The sequence below is a fragment of the Halyomorpha halys genome, unplaced genomic scaffold (assembly GCF_000696795.3).
Source record: "Halyomorpha halys isolate HHAL.00 unplaced genomic scaffold, Hhal_1.1 Scaffold97.1, whole genome shotgun sequence".
NCBI classification, from domain to species: domain Eukaryota; kingdom Metazoa; phylum Arthropoda; class Insecta; order Hemiptera; family Pentatomidae; genus Halyomorpha; species Halyomorpha halys.
Genome location: NW_027108815.1, coordinates 694,569 through 717,324, shown reverse-complemented (window position 1 = coordinate 717,324; position 22,756 = coordinate 694,569). Strand labels below are relative to the sequence as shown.

The window sequence follows — 22,756 nt, the reverse complement described above, 5'->3', positions numbered from 1 at the left end:
ACGTATTGATCTTTTGAATAAAAAAAAAATTTTGATTACAATTTAATTTTTTGTGTTATTTTTTACAATTTCAAGTTCTATCGGGCTTAAAAAAACACCCTATATATAGTAGTTCTAATGAGGAAACCAGAGAGTTTTGATAATTTATCTCATTTTGAATAGTGCGAGAGAGGTATATTTTAGTCTTTTTTACTTATTAATATTTAGTATAAATTTTGGTCAATTAATTTTTATTGGTCTAATTAATCAAAGACAAATAATTTTAATTATTTTTGTTATTTTTATTGCTATAAATTTTGGTCAGTTAATTAATTTATTGGTGAATAAATTTTGGTTAATCAATTTAATTGATAATATATACAATGATTTGGTATTTATCGAGCAACATAATTTTATATATACATATATTATATATACATAATATTATTTCATGATTAAATATCATGGAATATGTGTATGAAATTATATTAATAATTATTTTCCAAATTGACTGATGTTAAGATAAAAATATTTTTTTAATCAGACTGCAAGTTTCTAAAATCAGCCCATTCAAATGAACTTCACCATCAATATATTAGAATATATATATTGTAATACATAAAAATTATTTATAATAAATAAAAGGAAATTTAATAGTTTTGATTTATTCTTAGATCTAAAATATAGCTTTGATGATTCCAAGATTTAAATTTTATTTTAAGAATTTTATTTTAAATTATATATAATATTATTGCCCCTTATCTCAGGGCAGGTTTCACAGACAATAAGAACACAAAGACACTTAACCAAATTAATGGCTACTTTTACACCTACGTAGAGCAAAATAACCAATTACAAGGGTGGTCTAATAAGTTTCTGACCACAACGTGAAGATAGCAGCACTCGTAAATAAAAGCAAGTGAATTTCGTTTTTCATCTGTTGACAGTTACCCACCAAAGTTTCAGCCATTTTGGACATGCAGTGTTTATGTAACAGTCGTCTGAGTATTTTTGTGAAAATAGAAAAAATCGAGTATTGAGCTGTCATTAAATATTTGTTTTTGAAAGGCAATATGCCTACGCAAGTCAAAGATGAATTAGATTCTTTGTATGGGGACTCTGCACCATCATTTTCCACAACATTTTGGACAGTTGAATTTTAAACGTGGCCATAAGAGCTTGGAAGACGTTTAACGTTCGGGACGTCCAAAAACTGCAACTACCAAAGAAAAAATTGCCAAAGTTCACTAAATAGTGCTAGACGACTGCTGAATTAAAGTGAGAGAGATAGCAGAGATTATGAACATGTCAAAAGAATGTGTTTGTTATATATTAAATCAACATTTAGATACGAGAAAGCTGTCCACGTGTTGGGTGCCGTATTTGCTCACATTAGACCAAAAATATGTTCGAATGAACATTTCCAATGCTCTGTTGGCGCAATAAATCCGAGTTTTGGCACCGATTAATTACTGAAGATGAAACTTGGATACACCATTTGGTATAATTCTAAATTTTTTTGTATACTATTCCTTTTCAAATGTATGTATCTCTAAATGTTGTTGTTATCTCTTTTGTTCTATAGCCCTAATGAAGACCTGAAACTCAGATCGAAACGTCGGCATAAAATAAATAAATATGGTTTTGTTTATTTATGTTGTTCTTTGCTGACCGCACCCCCCCTCCCCGACAAACTTCTCCAATCATTAATCTACGGTCGACTATCTACACCTCATTATTATATTATTTTAATTGTTTGTACCTTTTGGCTCACAAAAAATAATTTGATTGATTAATTAGATCTTGTGAACTAAAAGGTACTCTTCCTTGTTTTAATTATTTATTTTATATCATTAATAAACAATAACAACGTTTCAGGGTTGTCCCCCTATCATCAAAGAACAAGAGCCCAAGAGGAGAAAAAAGTAAGTTTTTCACCCCAATTTTTTATTACTTTAATGAAAACTATGTATAATTACTAGTCAAAATTGATGAGTATACCAAGTATAGGCAGGGGGAATAAAAAATGGCGGCTTTTTAAAAACGTCAAAAATAATTAAATTTTCATTCAGAGCTCTATATATTTAAATTAAAACTACCAACAACAATAGAAAATCTAAGAGAACATCATTTAAAGTGGAGTAAATTTGCAAAACTGTAAGACCTAATAGAGCTATTTACGTTCAATAGTTCTCGAGATATAGCTTTTTAAAAAGCAATACTTCATAGAAATGTTGTACAGAACGTACTGAAAGATCAGTAGTTAATGTTTTTTAAGGTTTTAAAACAGCTGCCATTTTTTATTCCCCCTACCTATACTTGGCATACTCGTCAATGTTGACTAGTAATTACACATAGTTTTCATTAAAGTAATCAAAATTTGGGGTGAAATAACTGCTTTTTTTTTCTTCCCGGCTTTTGTACGGTATCTACAACAAATTCTCAAATTTATCCTATACACTTAATTGATATATCAAAATTTCTTTTTAAAAATTTAAAGCAATTACTTGATTAAAAATATATTTAAAATTACATTTTGTTTTCTCCTTATTAGTCCTATATTGCTAATAATAACATAATTTTTTTAATTTTAATATTGTTAATAAATTAGACATCTTTTGTGGAACAGAGATAGGAGAGTATTGACTTGGCTATATAAAGATTATAAAGATAATGATAAAGATAACATGGTTTCAGGAAGGTATTTATATCTCCTTATTTAGAATATATTTGGTTTTTTAATTATTAAAAATTTTATATTAGTGACAAAAATGTTATTATTAACAATATAAGACTAATAACGAAAAAACAAAATGTAATTTTAAATAGATGTTTAATCAGGTAATTGTTTTAAATTTTTAAAAAGAAATTGTGATACATTGATTAAGTATTGTATGCATAGTAAAAATTTGAGAATTTGTTGCAGACACTTGATGATGGGGTGACAACCCCAAAACGTTTTTATTGTTTATTAATGATATAAAATAAATAATTAAAACAAGGAATTAAGAACAAGATCTAATTATATATGAAACCCTTCCAGTAGAAGAAATAACTTTAAGTTAATTTAACTGCTATTTGAGTTCTTTTGACTGCACTCGGACCATTTTCATTTTATTTATTACATACTGTCAACGATCTGCAAATATTATTTATTTTATTTGTTCAAAATTATTTTTTCAGTTTATAAATCTCTAATTCTTACAGGTATGAATTCTGTCTAGTTCATTTTCTTCCTTTAATCTTATCCCCCTTTTTCATCTCTTAGTTTGTACTTTCTTTTATATTTCTTTTTTTTATCTGTTACTATTTCCGTTTTCATTTATTGTTTATAACCTTTTATTTTTCTTATTTAATTTCTATGTTTCATTGTATACCCTTCTATTTTTCCATTTACTTTTTAGATATGTTAAGTGTTTGTATCTTTTTTAGCCCTGACAAATCCCTGCAACGTGGGGCGAAACTTTGGCTGAATTAGAATAGTCATTATTATTCGAGTTTCATTTGACCGCACCCAGACCATATTCCATTTATAATTATTAGTAATTTGTTTATTGATTATTATTATTTTCTTAGATATATTATTTTTTTTTAAATAATTTATTTTAATAAATTAACAATATTTAATAATGTAAATTGCTAGGGGGTGTTTTTTATTATAATAAACATGTAAGGCCCATCAGGCCAATCTGATAATAAAGGTTATATGAAAAAAAAATATATATATAAAATAAAAGATAGAATACCTATGTCTATATATTTTTTCTTTTGTTCAAGATCATTTTGTAATTCTTTCATGATAGACAATGAGTGGTAGCAACACGCGATCCTCCACAAAATGTCAGGATTTTCGCTATCCTAAAAATAAAATAATGAATTATATTAATAAATAGTTAAGCGTAAAATTTAAAATATGAAGAAGATGGTCAGGGTTGCAGTCAAAAAGAATAAAATAGTTTTCAAATATTTATTATCCGATGTTTCGCCCAACTTAGTAGGGCTTCATCAGGGCTGCTCAAGATGATAGCAAAATATACTTTAATGAGGAATGATGAAAGTAATGACAGAATGAGGAGTTTGTTTAGCTATAATCTTGAACAGCCCCATATTTTAAAATAATGAATATATAATATTTTAACTCTTTTGAGAGTGGTTTTATTAAACAATAAAATAAATAAATAATTTAAAGAAATAGAACAACTGGAAACAGTTTGTTTTCATATTAAGTTTCAAAACGCTCTTTAATATTTCTTTAAATGTCAAAATTTAAAAAAAAATTTGCAGGCTATTCTGGCCAGATCATTAGTTTCAGTCAAATCATCCAATTTGTCACTTTTCCATTAAATTTTAAAACTTTTAATCACAGATTAACTTAATGCTATTATCACACAACATTTTCTCGCAATAGAAAAAGCTTGAAAAAGTTTTTTAATAGTTGGATGTGAGGTGTAAATGTATATGAATGGCCAGATTGGCGGAAATATTGGACATTTAAAGCAATAATAAAGTGTTTTGAGACTTAACTTTGATACAAATTATTTTATTTAAACAATAAAATAATGAATATTCAAAACTCTGTTTATAATATGTATGAAATAAAAATTATAGGACTGTTTATTGAAAAATTTTCTCATCATAACAATATTCCAACAAAGATCATAAATATGCATGAAGACTAAATCTAATTAGAATTAATTATCACTGAAATCATAATAAATAATAAATTCTGATAAGAGGAAAAAATTTAATTGCTAAATGAAAATTTATTAAAGGTAAATACCTTTAGAATTTTATTCTCTTTCTTGAAACAGAATACTTTATTATATTAAAAAAGCAATTAAATATTTTTACAATAACTTCAAATAACAAAAGTGATTTATTATATTATTTTATTTTCAAATAATTTACTTGAGATTTTTTCTTGTCTAGATAGTAATTCTATTCTAATAAAAACTTTAGAACTTAAAACAAGCGAGAAGTAATAAATATATAGCATTCTTTTGTTCAATGGACCATATCATAACCTTCACACAGTCGGGCAACTATGAAACTAATAGCTAAAATTATCACGGATACAATATTTATATATCAATGATTCATTCATGAGTAAGGGTTGTATCCATGGCGATTTTAGCTATTAGTTTCATCTGTAGCTAATTTTTGCTTAATAATAATAATGACTTGGTGAAAAAGATATAACTTGAATAATACTTGATTCAAGTTATATCCTCGTTGTCAATAAAACAAAATGTAAAAACAAGATTATAAATTCAATATTTTCAATTATAATATTAATTAAATGTCTCATCAACAATATTGTAATTGTAAAAATTGTCAAATAACTTAACTTTTTTTTCTATCTTAGGAATCTAAAATTCTCATTTTATTTCTCTCTTCTGTTTATTTACTCACAGGTTAATCTTATCCTATGGTCTATGCAATGTTATAATGAAGTAAACAGCTGATTTATCAAAATCAATAATTGTTTGTTCATACTTTATGCGCAGCCATACCGTTCATCCGATCGTAATGGGGCTTTCTGCTAAATGTTCAAAATTTTTCTGGAAAGGTTATAGACTATTCAGATTTTTTTTGGTTAAAAAAAATTAAGCATTTTTGGGGCATAGCTGAGAAAGCATAAATTTTTTTAAGGTTATTATATACAAATCGATTAATCTCTTTCTGCAGAGACAATGGTTTGTTTCAAATCTTGTCAATTCACTTTCGTGGTTTATTTTTTTATTTAACACAGCACAAATATTAGTATTTGAAGACATTGTATGTCTAGGTAAATAAATTAACAAGTTTCTGATAAAAATTCTAGAAGAAAAGTTGAATTTATAGGTTATGTATTACTATTTATATGAATTTTTATTATTGAGCACCTAATTTGCTGATATTTACGTTTATTTTTCATTTAACCTATCTTCATTTTGTTCCTGCTTACAATGAGTATCGTATAAATCAAATTAAAAATCGACATAAGAACAAACTAGGTACACTACATTTGTAGCTTCCTTTGTTTGCCAAGTCAATATACACAGGTGTACTAATCAATATACAATGTTTTGCGATTGGAAGATTGATCTTTATATTCCGAGTAAGTTTTTATGGTAAAAATATCCTTCCTACAACTTTCCCACTACACACATAATATTCCTTCATCAATGTTTCGGGGCTCTTCTCTCATCTCCAGGATGATCCATCTTAGTAACATAGCCCTATACATATCCATAATGCATAAATATTAAAGGTCTTATGTTTGCATATACAAGGATAACAACAATTAAGGACAAAAACTACTACTTTTTCACAGCAATATTTTCAGATAATAATTGTACCTTATTACACAGCTCTTCAAGTTTTCCTAGACAAAATTTTTTATCGTCTTCAGAGCCAAGCAACAAAGCAATATCTATATCATAATATTCAACATGTGGGGTGTATAGTTGACTAACTATATCAAATGCTTCTTGATTAAATCCTACTGTATCTTTTTTATCATCTTTATCATCATCATCATCATCATCATTATCATCGGATAAATCATAAAATTCATCATCTTCTATATCTTCAACAACAGATTGTGTTTCAGATTCGAGGTCTGTAGTTGCATACGTAACTGATTTTATTCTATTACGTCGTAACCTCTTCTGAGAGTCCCTACAATAAAATAGAAATTTTATTATAAATAAATGAGTAATAATATAAAATGATAATGTATGTATTGATAAAATTATTGCTAGCTTGATCTATATATTTGCCACTTGTTAATCTAAAATATCTAGAGTTCCAGAAAGATAAACATAGTGGAAGTCAAACTTTAGTCAGTTATTATCTTTGATTTAAACTATTTTAAGTATAAAAAGAAACAAAATGAAAGAAAAAAAAGATAAGAAGATAAATGCTGCATGAGAAAAGTGATAATAAAATTTTATGAGAGATACTTTATAATTGTTCTTTCCTCTCGCTTAAAGTTTAAAAAATAATAAAATAAATATGAAAATCTAGTTAGTAAATATATGTACAAAATTATCTAGATAAAGTGATAAAAAAAATGGAAAATAAAACATATATGTAGATAATTAAAATAACAGGATTAAAAAAATAAAATCCAAATGGAATAAGGAAATATGAATATTTTGATCTAATAATAAATATTTAAAATTAAAGTTAGAATCTTCTTTATAAAAAAAATCCTTATTTACAGAATAAAATAAAAAGTACAGCTATCTTTGTAATAAAAATAACTTGAATAACATAAATGATCTTCAGCCACAAGGAAAGTTAGAAAATAGCTCTTTGGACTGTGACCTCTTTGTATCATCAAGTAACCTATGGAAGAAGTAATTGCTAGAACACTGTGTAAATAACACAAAGTCAAAAGTAACATCCATCACCTATTGTAGCAGGAAACTTCAGCAAGATTAATCCCAGATGAAAAAAAATAAGGAAAACTGAGTTTAGATGCCCAGGATTCCTCGGAGATTTGGGTAGCTGACTACTAGTTATCTATAGATGGCTAAAACTGATTATATTAGATATCAGATAATATCAATTAGATAAAAATGGTACTGGGCAACCATTAAATTCAGCTTTTTTTTTAATACTTTAATTACATACTTTTAAATTTAATTGTCTTTATATATAGTGTTTTCATAAATACCTATTTATTCAGTGATGAATTAAAAATATACTCCAAAAGTTAAGTGACAAGAATTTAGAGAATGTATTTACACATAATTAATAGGATTTTAAAAGATAAAATCTCAAACTAAATTTCATCATTCATTCAGATGGAGGTGGAAATTCTTCAATTAATTAAAATGGATAGTACAATTAATTATCTGTTAGAAGTTCTGAAATAATACTAACTGAACACAAACCTGAAGGTACACGTTTGCCAAACAATGGTAAATTCGCACTTGCACAAGCGTGTGGATGGGTTGTTTGGATTGGCTGGTACAAGTTGGCCTGAATTTGTGGCTGACTCGATACGTTTTGGATTTTGGGCATAAATCAAAGAGCGCTAGTGCAAAATCCACAAGTTTGTTTTCAGTTTACATTGTTCTAAAACTAGCAGATGAATATTTGTGCTTTTTGTGTTTTGATCATTTAAAGAATTTTCTCTACCTTTGGATTCAATAATTAACTCTTATTTAAAATTGTATATTTTAAAATTCAATTGATAAGGTGTAAATAGGTTGTTAACTTTAGCAGTTTATTTCTGATTTAACATAGCACAAACCCTTTGATTGCATCCCAAACTCTCCAGTCCCATATTACAACTCTCGAAGAATGGTGTCGAAATGGGAGGGTATAAATAAATTCCAACAAATCACCTTTACTCTTTGTCAACCTGCCGACTGCCCTACAGTATACTTTAATAATGTGGCTCTTACCCCTGTAGAACAGATTTGTTATCTTGGACTACACTTTGACAAACAACTAACCTGGAATCCTCACACAAGACTGAAAAAGACAGAAAACTGCACACAGATTCCGACTATTACAGCACTTACTAGGCAAACGGTCTAAACTTCCAACTCATTACAAAAGACTGATCTACATGATAATAATAAGGCCCATCTGGACTTACAGAGTTGAGCTTTGGGGCTCCAATAAAGCTTCGAATTATTGCTTCATTTGTTTTCTACATAGTCTTGGATTTGTGGCAAGAGGCAAACATAAATCCAGCATGAGGATGTAACACAAGCACTTATACAAGCAGCCATTGATTTTTACCCACAAACTGACTCTAAAGTGGATTAGCAACACATTTAGGCAAGCCTGTACCAGGCAATCTAAAAACCCCATTTAAGCGCATTTATTCCAATCACTATTCAATGTTTGGCAAATCTGTAGAAATACCCTTATAAGCAACCTTATTAATATTATCATATTTTTTTTTTTATATTGGGTCATAGGAGTTGATTTCCATTAGATCCTCAATGAATCCTTTTCAGTTACGATTGGATAAATTCTCATAAATACGAATCAGTATATGGTGTCAGGTTATAACTGACAACTGGTTTGGACTGGATAATACCTATTTACTCTTCTGTATTAATAAAAACAAAAGTTAAAAGAACATAAATTGCAGATTCTCTTTGATACAAATACACAAACAATACCTTAACTCTTGTAGTTCTTTTCTCAACTCCGAAATTGAGATTCCAAGTTTGGTAACATCCTTTTGCAAAACAAGCCTTCTTTTCTCTTTAAAGAGGTGCTCATAGAGAAAGACTCCTGCAGCGCCGATTACAACACCGGCACCTACAGCTATTGCCAATAAACCTTGAGACCGCAATAAATTTCCATTCATTATGGATAACTACTGAAACATATACACTCATGCATCAATTTATGCCTGTAAAATAAAAAATAAAAAATTCAAATTAAATAAACCGAATTTCTAATTTAATGCATAGATATAAAGTATTGAAGCATTATAAGTCAACAAACTGCACTGTAATGATTAGAGAACAGATTTTCGTACAATTGCGTCTTTTGTTCCTTAGCTTGAAATTTCACCAAACCTTGAAAGAAATTTGAATCATGGAAAAGACATTCAAATAACACTAATTTAATTTTGCACAAAACTGCATGTTTCAGGGTTTTTCCAAAATATTGCATATAATATTTTCATATTATACATATTTAGATGTATGTATACCAATATTTATCAATTTTAATTTTCTTTACTTTATTTATAGTTCTAATTGATGTATTGGAAGTTAAGTGGTGTATTCATTATTATATGAAGAATCATATCCAACATAAAAAAAAAAAAGTAATGAAAGAGGAATTTTCTTGGAGTAGTATCTTCAGGTATCTATGAAAATTTCTTTCTGGAATAAACTTCTTATAGAGAAAGCTCAATGTTATTATTTTATACTGGTATTCTCAGTCCGCCTGACTGTTTGACAAGTGAGAATTTCAATTTTTTTTTTCATTATCATATTGTATGACCTAAGCATAGTATATAATCTCTTTTATATAAAAAAAAAAAAATTAAAAGATCACCATGAAATATATTATTTTACTCTCTCAGTGAATTGGAAACTTAAATACTGAACAGTTAGAAAAACTTTGAACTAGGAGACGATTTGAAACTCTAAGCCTAAACAGTTAGAAAAGAAAATGATACAATCTGAACTACAGAATACATGTACACACTTTGAGTAACAATTAATTTGTAAAATGAAGGATAGACCGCTGTTAGACAGACAGTAGGTACCCCTCTAGTTTTAAATTAAACAATTAATTGATCTCATCAATATGAATGTATCTGTACATTTTTAATTACACTTTTTAAAAATGTATTTACATTTACATATCACTTGTTAGTTTTTTGGTTAGTGGTGTATTCGTATGTAAATAAATATATGAAAAGGTAAGCACAAGCTATGAGAGATTTCAGGTAAAATTAAAAAGGAAATATTTATAAATTCTCCTTCGAATTCCAGTCTTAGTAATATGAATATAAAATTATTTGATACGATAAGCTTCCTCATAGCTCTTCAATTACTGACAAAATTTTAGATTTTTAACCAAAGTAGTTAAGTTTTTCAATTATGTTTGCATAAATGTAGAGAGTACTAAGCGACTTTAATTTGATTTAAACGATGTTAGAAAAGTTTGAATATTATATATTAAACTATAAAGTTTATTATTGAAGAGTTTGGGTGTTTTATATAGATTTTGAGTTTACACTGCATGATTTTGCACTTTTTTTACACCATAAAAATCCAGTCTTAAGTAATGACCCATACAGAGAGAAAGGAAATAAATTAACTTTGGCTTTAAAGCATCTGTACTTTAAATTAAAAAAAAAAATTAGTAATTCACTTTGTTTCATGCTGAATTTATAAAGGAATATTTAAGATAATTCTCATTGCATTCAGTCATTAATTACACCTCATTAATTTATTTGATTATCATGATTTATAGTTATTTAGAGAAATACTTTAATAGAAGTAAGTTGAACACTTCGATTACCTCTCATGAGTAGGTACCTGATGTTAATTACCTAAATACATACAATAAAATATTAAACAATTAAGGTTTGAACTAATTACTATTCAAGACACATCTACCGGGCTATCGTAACCTAACTGAGTAACCAACAACTGAAATGGTTGACAGCTACAATCATATCAGTCAGCTGGCAAGTTGCTGATAACGAAAGAGGAAAAAAAATCTCATTGTTTGGCCAACGATTATCAATCTTAAATCTTTTGTTTTTATTTTAAAAAGAAGATAAAAAAATTATTTGCTCATTCTCTCCGATTTGCCGGTCATAAAGTTATTTACAGTACCTTGTAGAACTGTGCAGCTAATATTTCATAATTGAATCTAAAACTCCATTCAAAATAATTATTATTTTTGGCTTCATTCTGATTCTCATCATTATATTAATAAATTAAATTAAAATTCTGAATTAATTTATAATTAAATTGAAATACAAGATTTAAATTAACAAAAAAAAAAAGAAAGATTGAGGGGTTAAATTTAATGTTCTTGTAAACAGAACAAAAAATATTATCTCGAATAAGAGTATCTTTTAAAATAAATAATTAATCATAAAAACTGATTTGATAAGTGATGTCATTCATCAGAATCTGATACTGTAGCATTTATTTCGGTACTAGCTTTGAGAGTAGTTTGACAGCCCGTTTAACCTCCCGCGGCTTTCCAACTCGTAGGTTATAATTTCTTGACATTCCTTATTTTAGTTTTTTTTTTTAAAACAAAAATTTAGTTTTAGGATTGTGTAGTTACAATTTAATTATATTTGGTTTTAATTTTGTACAGTATCGTTTTCTATGACCAGGGGAGTGCAGCATCACCAGGCTCTAAACTAGGTGAGTAATCACTTTTCACTGTTTGAAAATTATCAGTCGTCATTTTTGGTGATAATTAATTTTAATTAATGGCACGATTTGAATTAAATTGTTGGCATATTTTTTTAAAAGGTTTCAATTATTCCATAAACATTTTTATGAATCATCTCACAACCTTTTGTTGTTAGTTTTACATTTCCATCTTATCCATTTTTATATGGAAAAATTAATTTTATTTCTTTATATTTGAGTGAAAATATCATTTAATGAGTGTAAATTAGTCATGGAAACAATTTAGGTTTACCATTGTCAGTAGTTATTACAATATCAATCAATTGTCAAGTTATGTGTTTAATGCATATTATAGCCTATTAAAAATATGAGATTCATGACAAAATTTTAATTATTTCAGTCTGATTCAATCATTCTTTGAATAACTTAAAACTGCTGTATCATCTAGTTTAGAAAAATCAATTTTTTCCCCCGCTTGTAAATATTTATTGCAATTTGTCATTGTCTTTTAAAAACTGAATATTGCATACTATGTTATTAAAAAACAATATATTTATCATATGCTGCATTTCAAAGACAAATTATTGTTGAATTAACAATTATATTTTTTTTAAATGGAAAGTTGATCTTGTCACTTTGTTCTTTATTTAAATTGGAATATAAATAACTACCAACCTTCATACACAAATAGAACAATTCATTTAAAAATAATTATGTGCCATAATACCTACTAATTTTCTGAATGTTTTTCAATCAATGATTGATTGTAAATATTTGTATTAAAGATTGATTGAATACACTTTTATTGAACATTTCTGTTTGAATTTAGAATTTAATTTTGTTCAAAACAATACCTGCATTGTAACCTTGTATCGTATGTATAAATTATTCTGTAGTTTGATAAATAGAAACATTTTATTGTTGGAGTTGGAAGATTATTTGAATTCAGTTTTTAGTGTTTCCTTTTTTTTTGTTGTGTCATTTGAATTTTTCTGTTGTATTTATTTTAATGGAAACTGAATGTAACTGAGAAAGTTGAATAGAAGTAAGAAGTCATGTTGTTGGTTTGTTTCACTCCAAATTGTAAAAGACTGGCAGTTTTAGGTAGCCTTGTTCCATAATCAGTGATAAGTTTGTGTGTGTCAGTTCTGCCCTACTGGGCTCTTAGCCAGCAGGTACTTACATACGGTAAAGAAGCTTTTTTGTCGTTCTTACCTCATCGATTCACCTAGTTTTGTTGATCGAATCTTATAAGATTATAAAATTTATTTTTAAGTTTCAGATTATCAAAGTCTTAATATTTTATACCAAAGTATTGGGATAACTAGATTTATAAAACTTTGTTTTTTGTGTATTTAACCTCGGATTATTAGATTTTTTTATTTTTTATAAATAATTATAATTATTGCTAGTTAATAATTTTCTTTTCCATTATTTTTATTTAAAATGTAAATATTGAACATAATTAATAACTTTGTGTCAATTTAACATTTAATGTTAAAATTCAATTTCTAATCATGATTAAGAAATAAATATTCATATAATTGTAATATTTCTGATTTTTAACCTTATATTCCAAAAGTCTGTAAGTTATATCTTTTGCTTGTATTTTATATATATATATTTTAAAATTAATTTAAGGTAATCAACAGCAATGTTATTGCTCGTCTATGTACACCAATGTTTGATCTTCAATATATTCTGGGTAACATTAAAACTATGCAATAATCAATAGTAAAGCCAACTACGATAAAAATAAAATAGGAAATTATATTAAATGTGATGATTTGTATAATATATGTTTTACATGTTATATAATATATAACATTGTTCTCTCAATATTTTATTTTATGAATTAGGTTTAGTTTCTAAATAGCTATTTTTATCTGCTTGAAGTACATTTCTTTTTTTAAATGACAGTTTTATGTGTTGTTCCCCCATTTTAGAAAATTACTAGGTTTTATTACAATTTTTAGTATATTTGTATACAATTTACTATATAGTATTAATAAAGCTTTATTCTTGGTTATTTAATAGGAAGTTGCTTATTCTTTATATATTAAAATGGTGAAGTGATAAGAAATTTCTTTCAGAATTTTATCTAATACTTCATTTTTAATTTTATAACATGTCAGAGGGTTTTCTCCATCTTCTAGTATTATTATTACTTATGATCAATTAAATCTATTTCCTTCCTGTAATTTTTTCCTTGTTGAAATTATGTTATTAACTTTTTAATTATGTAACTATAAAGACAAAAGGAAGGAAATGGATAAAATTTACCATAAGCTAGGAAAAACACCCGAAACGTTGTAAAATTAAAGATAGAGTATTTGATAATATTTTAAAGGAAACTTCTTTTTGTCATCTTAATACATTGTATACATCATTTGTATACATCTTCTATGATGTGATCTAATGTAGCAATTACTTAAAATATACTTAGATTTGCTTGCCAGTTTTAATTACTCGGCTAATTAGAAAGTAGTCTTCAATCTTGATTGTAATTGGTACATCACTGGTATATGGGGTATTGAAGATTCGATTTTCGAATATAACAATTTTCAAAATTATTCTTTATCTATACTGCAGTAGAATTGGTTCTAGATTTCATTCCAAAATTACTATTATTAATTTGTAAATAAATTACAAATTAATTGTATGTTTGTTGAATTCACTCATTTTTGTTGCCACTTCAAAAATTGACTTCTTAGATCCTGGACTGATTTTATTCACAATGTATATCATATTCATTATTTTTTAATGTTAATTACATGATTGCATATATCAATTTTAATTATTTAAAACTTTTTAAATATATTTTATTTTAAATCAGTTCTGTTTTACTTTTTTGAATAGGTATTAAGAATTGAATTTTTATAATTTATATTTCCTAAAATCATCTAAATTTCTCATGTTTAGTATCTTATTGGTTTTTATGGTTTTAATATTATTAAAAAAAAAAAAAAAAAAATAAAGAGAATCTGAAAACATTTTATACACTATTGTAAGCTCAGTTATTATATTAATTAAAAAAAAAAAGAAAAATGTTTTCAATATTGAAGCATTTATATTAATTTAAAAACAAATTTATTAAGTCTAATAAATCTTTTTATTCATTATTGAGTGCATAGTTTTTATTTTATTTACTTTGTTGACTATAAATTGAACAATAGGAGCGCCTATGAGTTAATGCCTTATGTCTTTGTTTAATATATTTTCAAGGTGAAGAAAATATCAGTAATATTTTATTACTATGTATGTAATATGTATTTATATTATACATAATTCATTTTTTATTAAATTATTGATAAATAAATCTATCTATTTTTGAGAAGAGAGAATTTATTTGTTAATGTCTAGTTAAGTTCATTACTGCATCTGTACAGGTTTATTTTAAATCCAAAATTAGCTTAACCTTTTGATGCTAAGTTTTAAAAGCATAGGATTGTGAAAGGCCTATTTTAAAGTCCATGTTGTATTTGCTAAATGAAGAGGAGCTTCTAGCGGATTTAATGGGCAATTTGTTTTGTAACTTAGTAATATTTAGGAGATAATGAAATCTTCAACAGTTTTATCACTTCTTCCTTGTTTCCTCTCATATTTAAAAAAAAAAAAAAATGGAAGAGCTACAATTTACAATTTCAATTTTCATTGAATGTAATCGTAAACATTTTTGTCATCATCACATCCAGTTATATAAAAATAATCTGCTATGAGATAAATGCTCACAGGACACCTCTTAGGAGACAAAAAAGTAGTACACTCCTGTGGGTTAAGGCCTTTTTATGAATGTTCCTAAAGAAGACCTTTGAGATTTCCTTTAAGTGGACACTTTCAACTTTTATGAAAAAAATTTTCGTTTTATAAATTATTCTTTACACTTTCTGTTGTTAATAAATTGATATTTTCCAGGGAATGCTTGTAAATAAAAGGAACTTTTCAATGACGAAACTTTTGTAAAGGGTTGCTAAAGGTGTACATTTAAATGAAACCTTACTAAAGCATTCCTTAGGAACGTTCATAAATACGGCTCTTAGGATCGCTCGAAATAGAACTCGAATTATTAGATTTGAGTAATATATTCCTCCTTTAAAGATATCGTCTTTATTAAATAATATAATATATCTATCACTATACAAAAGAATTAAAAAAAATAAAATAAAATGAAAATGAAGTTTCATCTCGAAATTTGTAAATATGATTTTAATTAAAATATATATATGTAATCTGATTTAAAACATTATCCAGTGCACGTGAACTGTAGAGATATCTTCCATTGTTTAGACTCCAATGGCAGGATTAACTCCTATCTCAGAAGTTCTCGGGACCATCTTCCTTTCAGACTTCCGGATGATTATCAGGGATAGATTTAGAAACAAGATTACAAACCAGCGGTTGTACAGTTTATAATAGAAGTGTAGTATAGTCTCGATTATCTGAGCTTCGATTGACCGAGGTTCCGTATCAAGAATATATATATATATATATATATATATATATTTTCTGAGTTACCCTAGACCACTGATTAATATTATTCGAAGAATATTTGTCACTTTTATTAACTTGTTTCTTATTACTATTCAATAATATTAAACAATTTTCCTATTATAACACTATGGATAATAAGAAAAAAAGTGGGAGCTAAATGGTAAGGCACTGTGCTACTAATTCCAAGGACCAGGGTTCGAATCCGGCTGTAGAAGATAATTTTTTCGGACGAGCGTGATTCTGACTGATCACCTCCTTGCACAACTGTTAGTTCGATTAATAGAGTGACAAAATGGCGTAATTTTTACTGAAAATAGTGGGCTGGGCAGAATAGCCTGCTTACAAATTTTTAAAATACTTTATGTGAGTGTAAATTGTTTCTTAAAATAGTCCTTAGGGATGGCCGAATTGGCTGAAACGTTGGACTTTTGAGAAAATAAAGAATGTTTTGAGATTTTAATTTGGATACAATTGATTTTATTTAACAACAATAACCAGTCTCAAGAGAGTAAAAAGGTTATATATAAAATAATTTAGTACATTCATATTGTCGAATTTTTTATTGAGAAATATGAATGTACAATACTTTTTTTTTTTTTTTTTTTTTTTTTGGATATTTGACTGTTTATATTTTTGAAAAATTAAAAAAAAAAGTTTTTTTTTTATATACCCAGTAATGCTAAGAGATAATTTACTTCGTCAAAACTATAAGATTGTTCATTTACAAGGAAAAAAAGTGGAAATTCCAAAATAAAAAAAATATTCTTTGCATTGATTTATTTAGAACAAGATAAAAAAAAAAAAAAAAAAAGAGTTCACTAACAAAATTTGTATTATACATATTTCTACTATTAATCAAATTAGTTTTAAAGAATCAAACGAATAATGCAATAGATATTATGTATTTCTAATTCTAGGAAAATATATTATGAACACTTATATACGAATTAGATTACACGATATCGTAACTGTTAAAATTTCCACTTTTTTTAATTTTCACGGTGGTTACAATAACGTGTCTATAGATAGGGAAGGCGAATTGTGATTAAATAAGGTTTGATACAAATGAGATATTAAGGTCATGATGTAGTTTATCCTTGGTTAAGGAGTATATTAAGGAGCATCGGCTATTGTTCGGAGGACTTTGGACTGAAAGGATTGAACGCGTTTGATAGAGTTTTTAGTTGTACCACACCGTTCTAATCCATAAATCAAATTAGGTGTAATTATTTTTTTTTACAGTAGTCATTTTTTGTCTACTGAAAGCTCTGATTTTCTAATTATCAGTCCATTTAATTTACGAAATCGTTGGTTAAGTTTTTTTGTCTTTTAAGTCTAGTCGATTTGGAGCTAAAGAACAAAAGATGCAATTGCCCGAATATTCGATATCTGATTATTACTATGGAGACTCCACATAATGCTTCGGAATTTTGTATTATTCGGTGTGTTTAGGGTTATTATTGGTTTAAATTGTACGACAGAGAAACACAAAAAAAAACATTCTTATACATATGGCATTTATTGATTGAATAAAAAATGAGGAAATATATATATCATGAAGGCTATGGATGATTAAAGTTATTTAGTTGGACAGTTAGTGAGAAGCAGTTAGAGTTGGGATAAATATTGCTTGGCTCTGCAACATTGGGTAAATTTGGCTACTGTCTGCCAACTCCGCGTCACTGAGGCCCTTAACCGCTTTTATATATCTGCTTATGATGCTATTGAATATTTTACTTTTTAAATATATATTATTATTACTTCTCCATAAAATGAAATAAAATTATATTATAGTAGAAACTTGATCTAGTTTAAATAAGTGTTTTCTAACTATAAAACATTTAAAAAAGAAATTTATTGACATTTACAATTGCACATAAAATACAAAAAGTTAATTTAAAGTAAGAACAATCCTCACCACGTATGCAAATGACACATGTGTGCTCGCTGTTAATAATAACCCTTTAAGTGCATCACAAACTCTTCAATCCCATATCACTGCCCTCGAAGAATGGTGTCGTAATTGGAGGATTAAAATAAATTCCAACAGATCCCATAAAATTACCTTTACCCTACGTCGTAAACCTACTGACTGTACTGCAATGATGTTTACTTTACCCCTGTTGAACAGATCCGCTACCTTGGACTACATCTGGACAAACGACTAACCTGGAATCCTCACATAAGACTGAAAAGAGAGGAAACTGCACGTCGATTTCGACTATTACAGCACTTACTAGACAAACGGTCTAAACTTCCAATTCATTACAAAAGACTGATTTACATGACAATTATAAGACCTATCTGGACATACGGCGTTGAGCTTTGGGGTTCCACTAAACCTTCGAATTCCTCTCGTATCCAATCCTTACAATCCAAAATCCTTCGTTAAATCCTAAATGCTCCCTTGTTTGTATCATACCATTATGATTTCCTCAAATTTACTTGATGTATTTATGTACAGTTGTAAATATCAATTAAAAAATTAAAAAACAATTTTACAATAAAAGGTTTCGAGGCCATCTTATTTTCAGGCGCCTCGGAGGAATTTCAGAAATGGAAGGGGAAAAAGATTAGAAACTAATGGGTTTGATTAATTAGGGAGTTTATACTGGAAGGATTGATTTCTGGTTCGGGCTAGATCGGTTACATAGGGAACATTAAGATCTTTATGTATAATTTTATTTGTGGCAAAGTAAGGAGTATTGAGGATTTCGGATTGTAAGGATTGGATACGAGAGGAATTCGAAGGTTTAGTGGAGCCTCAAAGCTCAACTCCGTATGTCCAGATAGGCCTTATTCCAGTCATGTAGCTCAGTCTCTTGTAATGAATTTGAAGTTTAGACTGTCTCTTAAGTGCTGTAATAATCGGAATCGACGTGCAGTTTTCTTTCTTTTTAGTCTTGTGTGAGGATTCCAAGCTAGTCGTTTGTCAAGATGTATTCCAAGGTATAGGATCTGTTCTACAGGGGTAAGAGCAACATTATTAAAGGGCAGTAGAAAAATAAAGGTGATTTGATGGGTTTTATTTGTATCCTCCAATTTTGGCACCATTCTTCGTGGGTTATGTTATGGGACTAGAGATTATCAAACTGATCGAGTCTGGCACACTGGACTGCTTTACAAACTCCCTAAATTTCTACCTTTACATATAGTACAAGAGCCCAATGGAAAAAAAAAAATCAGTTATTTCATCTTAATTTTTGATTTCTGCAATGAAAACTACCTATAATACTTAGTCAAAATTGATGTGTCTACAAAGTATAAATAGGAGGAATACAAAATGTGGCTGTTTCGAAATTTAAATTGAATCTGCACCGCTACAACCCATAAAGGACCTGGGGTTCAGTACTTTGTAAGGGAGTACTGTTACAAGACCAACGGTTGTGCAAGGAGGTGATTTGGTCAGAATCACGCTCGACTGCCAGATTTTTACCCAATTAAGGGTACCCAATTTAATTTAGGAAGCTGGGTGGAGCCTAGTAGGGCTGGAGAACCCACAAGAGTTGACTCACGGCTTCAGTGTAACAGAAAACAATTTTTTGCCCAGCCGGATTCGAACTCAGGTCCTTGGAGTTAGTAACCACGGGCCTTACCCCACGGCTACCCACAATCCCTTCCCAAATTTAAAGAAAAAATAAATATTTTTTCCTTCGGAGCTCTGTATTTTAAAAACTACCAACAACACTACAAAACCTAATAGAATATCATTTAAAGAAGAGTAAATTTACCAAAATATGAGCCCTAGTAGAGTTGTGGTTGTTCAATACTTTCCATGACACTGTTTTTTAAAAACAATATTTCATGAATTAAGTCTTGAAAAATTATTAGTTAATGAATTTATTTAGGGAAATCTATATTTCAGGAACAATGAAAAGTGCATGTGTCTATTAGCACTCAAATTAAAGCTAGTTTAATGTACTATAAAGTAGTTTATGACGTTTATCCTCGTAGGAGTTAGTTTTCAAAATATTTGCTAAAATGAACTCAAAAAACGTTGATTTCTTGTAGTTCTTTGTTGATTTATAAAAAACTATATTGCAGAAACCACTGCACGTACAGATATCTGCCAGCAATGAAATTAAATATAGTATTAATGGACTATAACTTAGTTTATGACACTTATCTTCGTAAAGTTAGTATTTTTCAAAATATTTGCTAGATATTTTGCCCACAATAAATTTAATAACTACTGATTTTTCAGTTAACTGTTTTCTTGAAATGTTGCTAATAAAACTGTATCTTGGGAACTATTGAATGTGAACAACTCTACTAGAGCTCATATTTTAGTAAATTTACTCTACTTTAAATGATGTTCTATTAGGTTTTTTGGTTATTATTATTATGTTATAGTTTTAACGATATGAAACTCCGAATGAAAAATTATTTTTTTTTAAATTTTGAAACAGCCGCTATTTTGTATTCCCCCTAACTATTCTTGGCAGACTCATCAGTTTTGACTAGTAATTATGCATAGTTTTCTTTAAATTAATCAAAAATTAGGGTGAAATAACTGACTCTTGGGTTCTTGTATTATATATAATAGGAATTGTATAATAATGTACAATATCAGTCACTCGTCTTTAGGGGATTTACATTTATCAGTTCAGGTATCAATATTTGGTGATATAAAGTTTTATTTTTTCAAAATAATAATTGAATACTAATAGATTCAAAAATTACAAATGCTCTCGCCAGCTAGCAACTTATCTCTCATATTCTCTTATTATTATATTTATATGTTAGGTCTTTTTGTGTTTCATAATTAAATAAAAAAAAAAAAGATGGCTCACCTACCACGCTTCAACAGTGTGGTACGAAGTCCTGTTTTATATTTATAACCGCTTGTACTTTATCTGCATCATGATATGAAAGATGTGCGCTAAAGTGCAATCTTCTGAGAGCTGCCAAGGTTACACTATGCAAATATATTTGCAACATGCATCTCTAACAAAATTATCACTCCTGTTTTTGTATTTTATAACGCTTATTTTGAAAGTCAAGAACTTAAAATTCCTTCTTTTCTGCTATTAGTTATTTGATTTTTCTATTTGAAGTAACCAGCAATTTTATAAAGGTGGTTTGGGTTAAAATAATTCAATTACTTGAAACTCTCCAATCCTATATCACAATATTTGAAATATGGTGTCAAAACTGGAGGTTTAGAATAAATCCCATCAAATCACCTTTACCCGTCATCGTGAAATTAACGACTGTTTTGCAGTACCCTTTAATAATGTTGCTCTTACTCCTTGGACCACCTCTGGACAAACGACTAACTTGGAATCCTCACACAAGATTTAAAAGACAGGGAACTGCTCGACGTTTTCCGATACTTACTAGACAAGAGGTCCATATTTGGTTTGTCATTCCGACTGACAGTCCCTTTAAAGATTACCTGGTTTGGTTGACATTAAATAACAAAAGTAGAGAGTTAAAATAAATCTCATCAAATCACCTTCTTCGTAAACCTAACGACTGCCCTATATTCTTCAATATTCTTTGATAATCTTTCTCTTATTTTTTGGACTATCTTTGAACAAATGTTTTATTACTTCAATAAAACTGTGTATAATTACTAGTCTAAATTGAAGACCCAAGTATAGGTAGAGGGAATACAATATGATGGCTTTTTTAAAAATTAATTTTTCTTGCTTAGCTCCATAACATTAAAATTATCAACAACACTAAAAAACTTAAGAGAACATCATTTAAAGAAGTGTAAATTTGCTAAAATTTGAACCCTAATAGAGCTATTTACATTCAATAGATCTCAAGATTTTTAAAAAGAAACATTTCATAAAAATAAAATGAAAATCAGTAGTTTGTGAATTTATTTTGAGAAATTTATATCTCAAAAATTTTAGCATAATTTAAATAAATTTATTTTAGCAAATATGAAAACTACTATTCCTATGAAGGTAAAGGTCATAAACTACTTTACAGTACAATTATTTAGCTTTAATTTGAGTGCTAATAAACATTTGTACGTCGAATGGTTTTTAAGATATAGTTTTCTCAAAATAAATTTACTAACTATCCATTATTCAGTGCATTTTTAATGAAATGTTGCTTTTTAAAAAGCTATATCTCGAGAACTACTGAACGTAAACTCTACTAGGTCTTATATTTTAGGAAATTTACTCTTCTTTAAATAATGTTCTTTTAGGTTTTCTATAATAAATAAACTGAAGATACGTGGAAATAAGATAATGAAATAAAATAAATTGACACACTAGGTAAGAACAGACACTGTTATCTATAATCCAAATTGTTTCCATCGCGACCTGCTCGTGCTATACTGCAGGTGTCCCGAGTGTAATTTTACGATTATGATAAATTAATAGTGTGGAACAGGGGGGGCTGAAAATTGTGAGACTTTCTGCTCATAACGACATGCACATGTATTTTCCTTAATTTATAAGGTA

The 22,756-nt window shown here is 27.9% G+C and overlaps 2 protein-coding genes and 1 pseudogene across 8 annotated transcripts in view; 2 read left to right on the top strand and 1 right to left on the bottom strand.

Annotated features, from left to right (window-relative positions):
- LOC106677390 (regulator of microtubule dynamics protein 2) overlaps positions 1 to 11,141 on the bottom strand; it is a 45,698-nt gene extending 34,557 nt beyond the window's left edge. For 2 of the 5 annotated variants that reach the window (XR_010843332.1, XM_024360103.2), the window contains exons 1-4: positions 10,981 to 11,137; positions 9,114 to 9,313; positions 6,321 to 6,642; positions 3,726 to 3,837 (exon numbers count right to left, since the gene is read on the bottom strand). Coding sequence is in view for 4 of the 5 variants with exons in the window: in XM_024360103.2 (XP_024215871.1) it covers positions 3,726 to 3,837; positions 6,321 to 6,642; positions 9,114 to 9,304 (625 nt within the window). In the remaining variant the exon portion in view is untranslated. Of the gene's footprint in view, positions 1 to 3,725; positions 3,838 to 6,320; positions 6,643 to 9,113; positions 9,350 to 10,980 lie in introns of all 5 variants that reach the window. The other 3 variants (XM_014415295.2, XM_067047145.1, XM_014415296.2) reach the window with 3 other exon arrangements.
- Positions 957 to 1,535, top strand: LOC136795691 (histone-lysine N-methyltransferase SETMAR-like; annotated as a pseudogene).
- Positions 11,142 to 11,528: 387 nt separating the features above from the next.
- Positions 11,529 to 22,756, top strand: part of Asator (tau-tubulin kinase asator) — a 255,590-nt gene continuing 244,362 nt past the window's right edge. The window contains exons 1-2 of one of the 3 annotated variants that reach the window (XM_014415286.3): positions 11,529 to 11,683; positions 11,797 to 11,846. The gene's annotated coding sequence lies outside the window, so the exon portion shown is untranslated. The other 2 variants (XM_014415287.2, XM_067047142.1) reach the window with 2 other exon arrangements.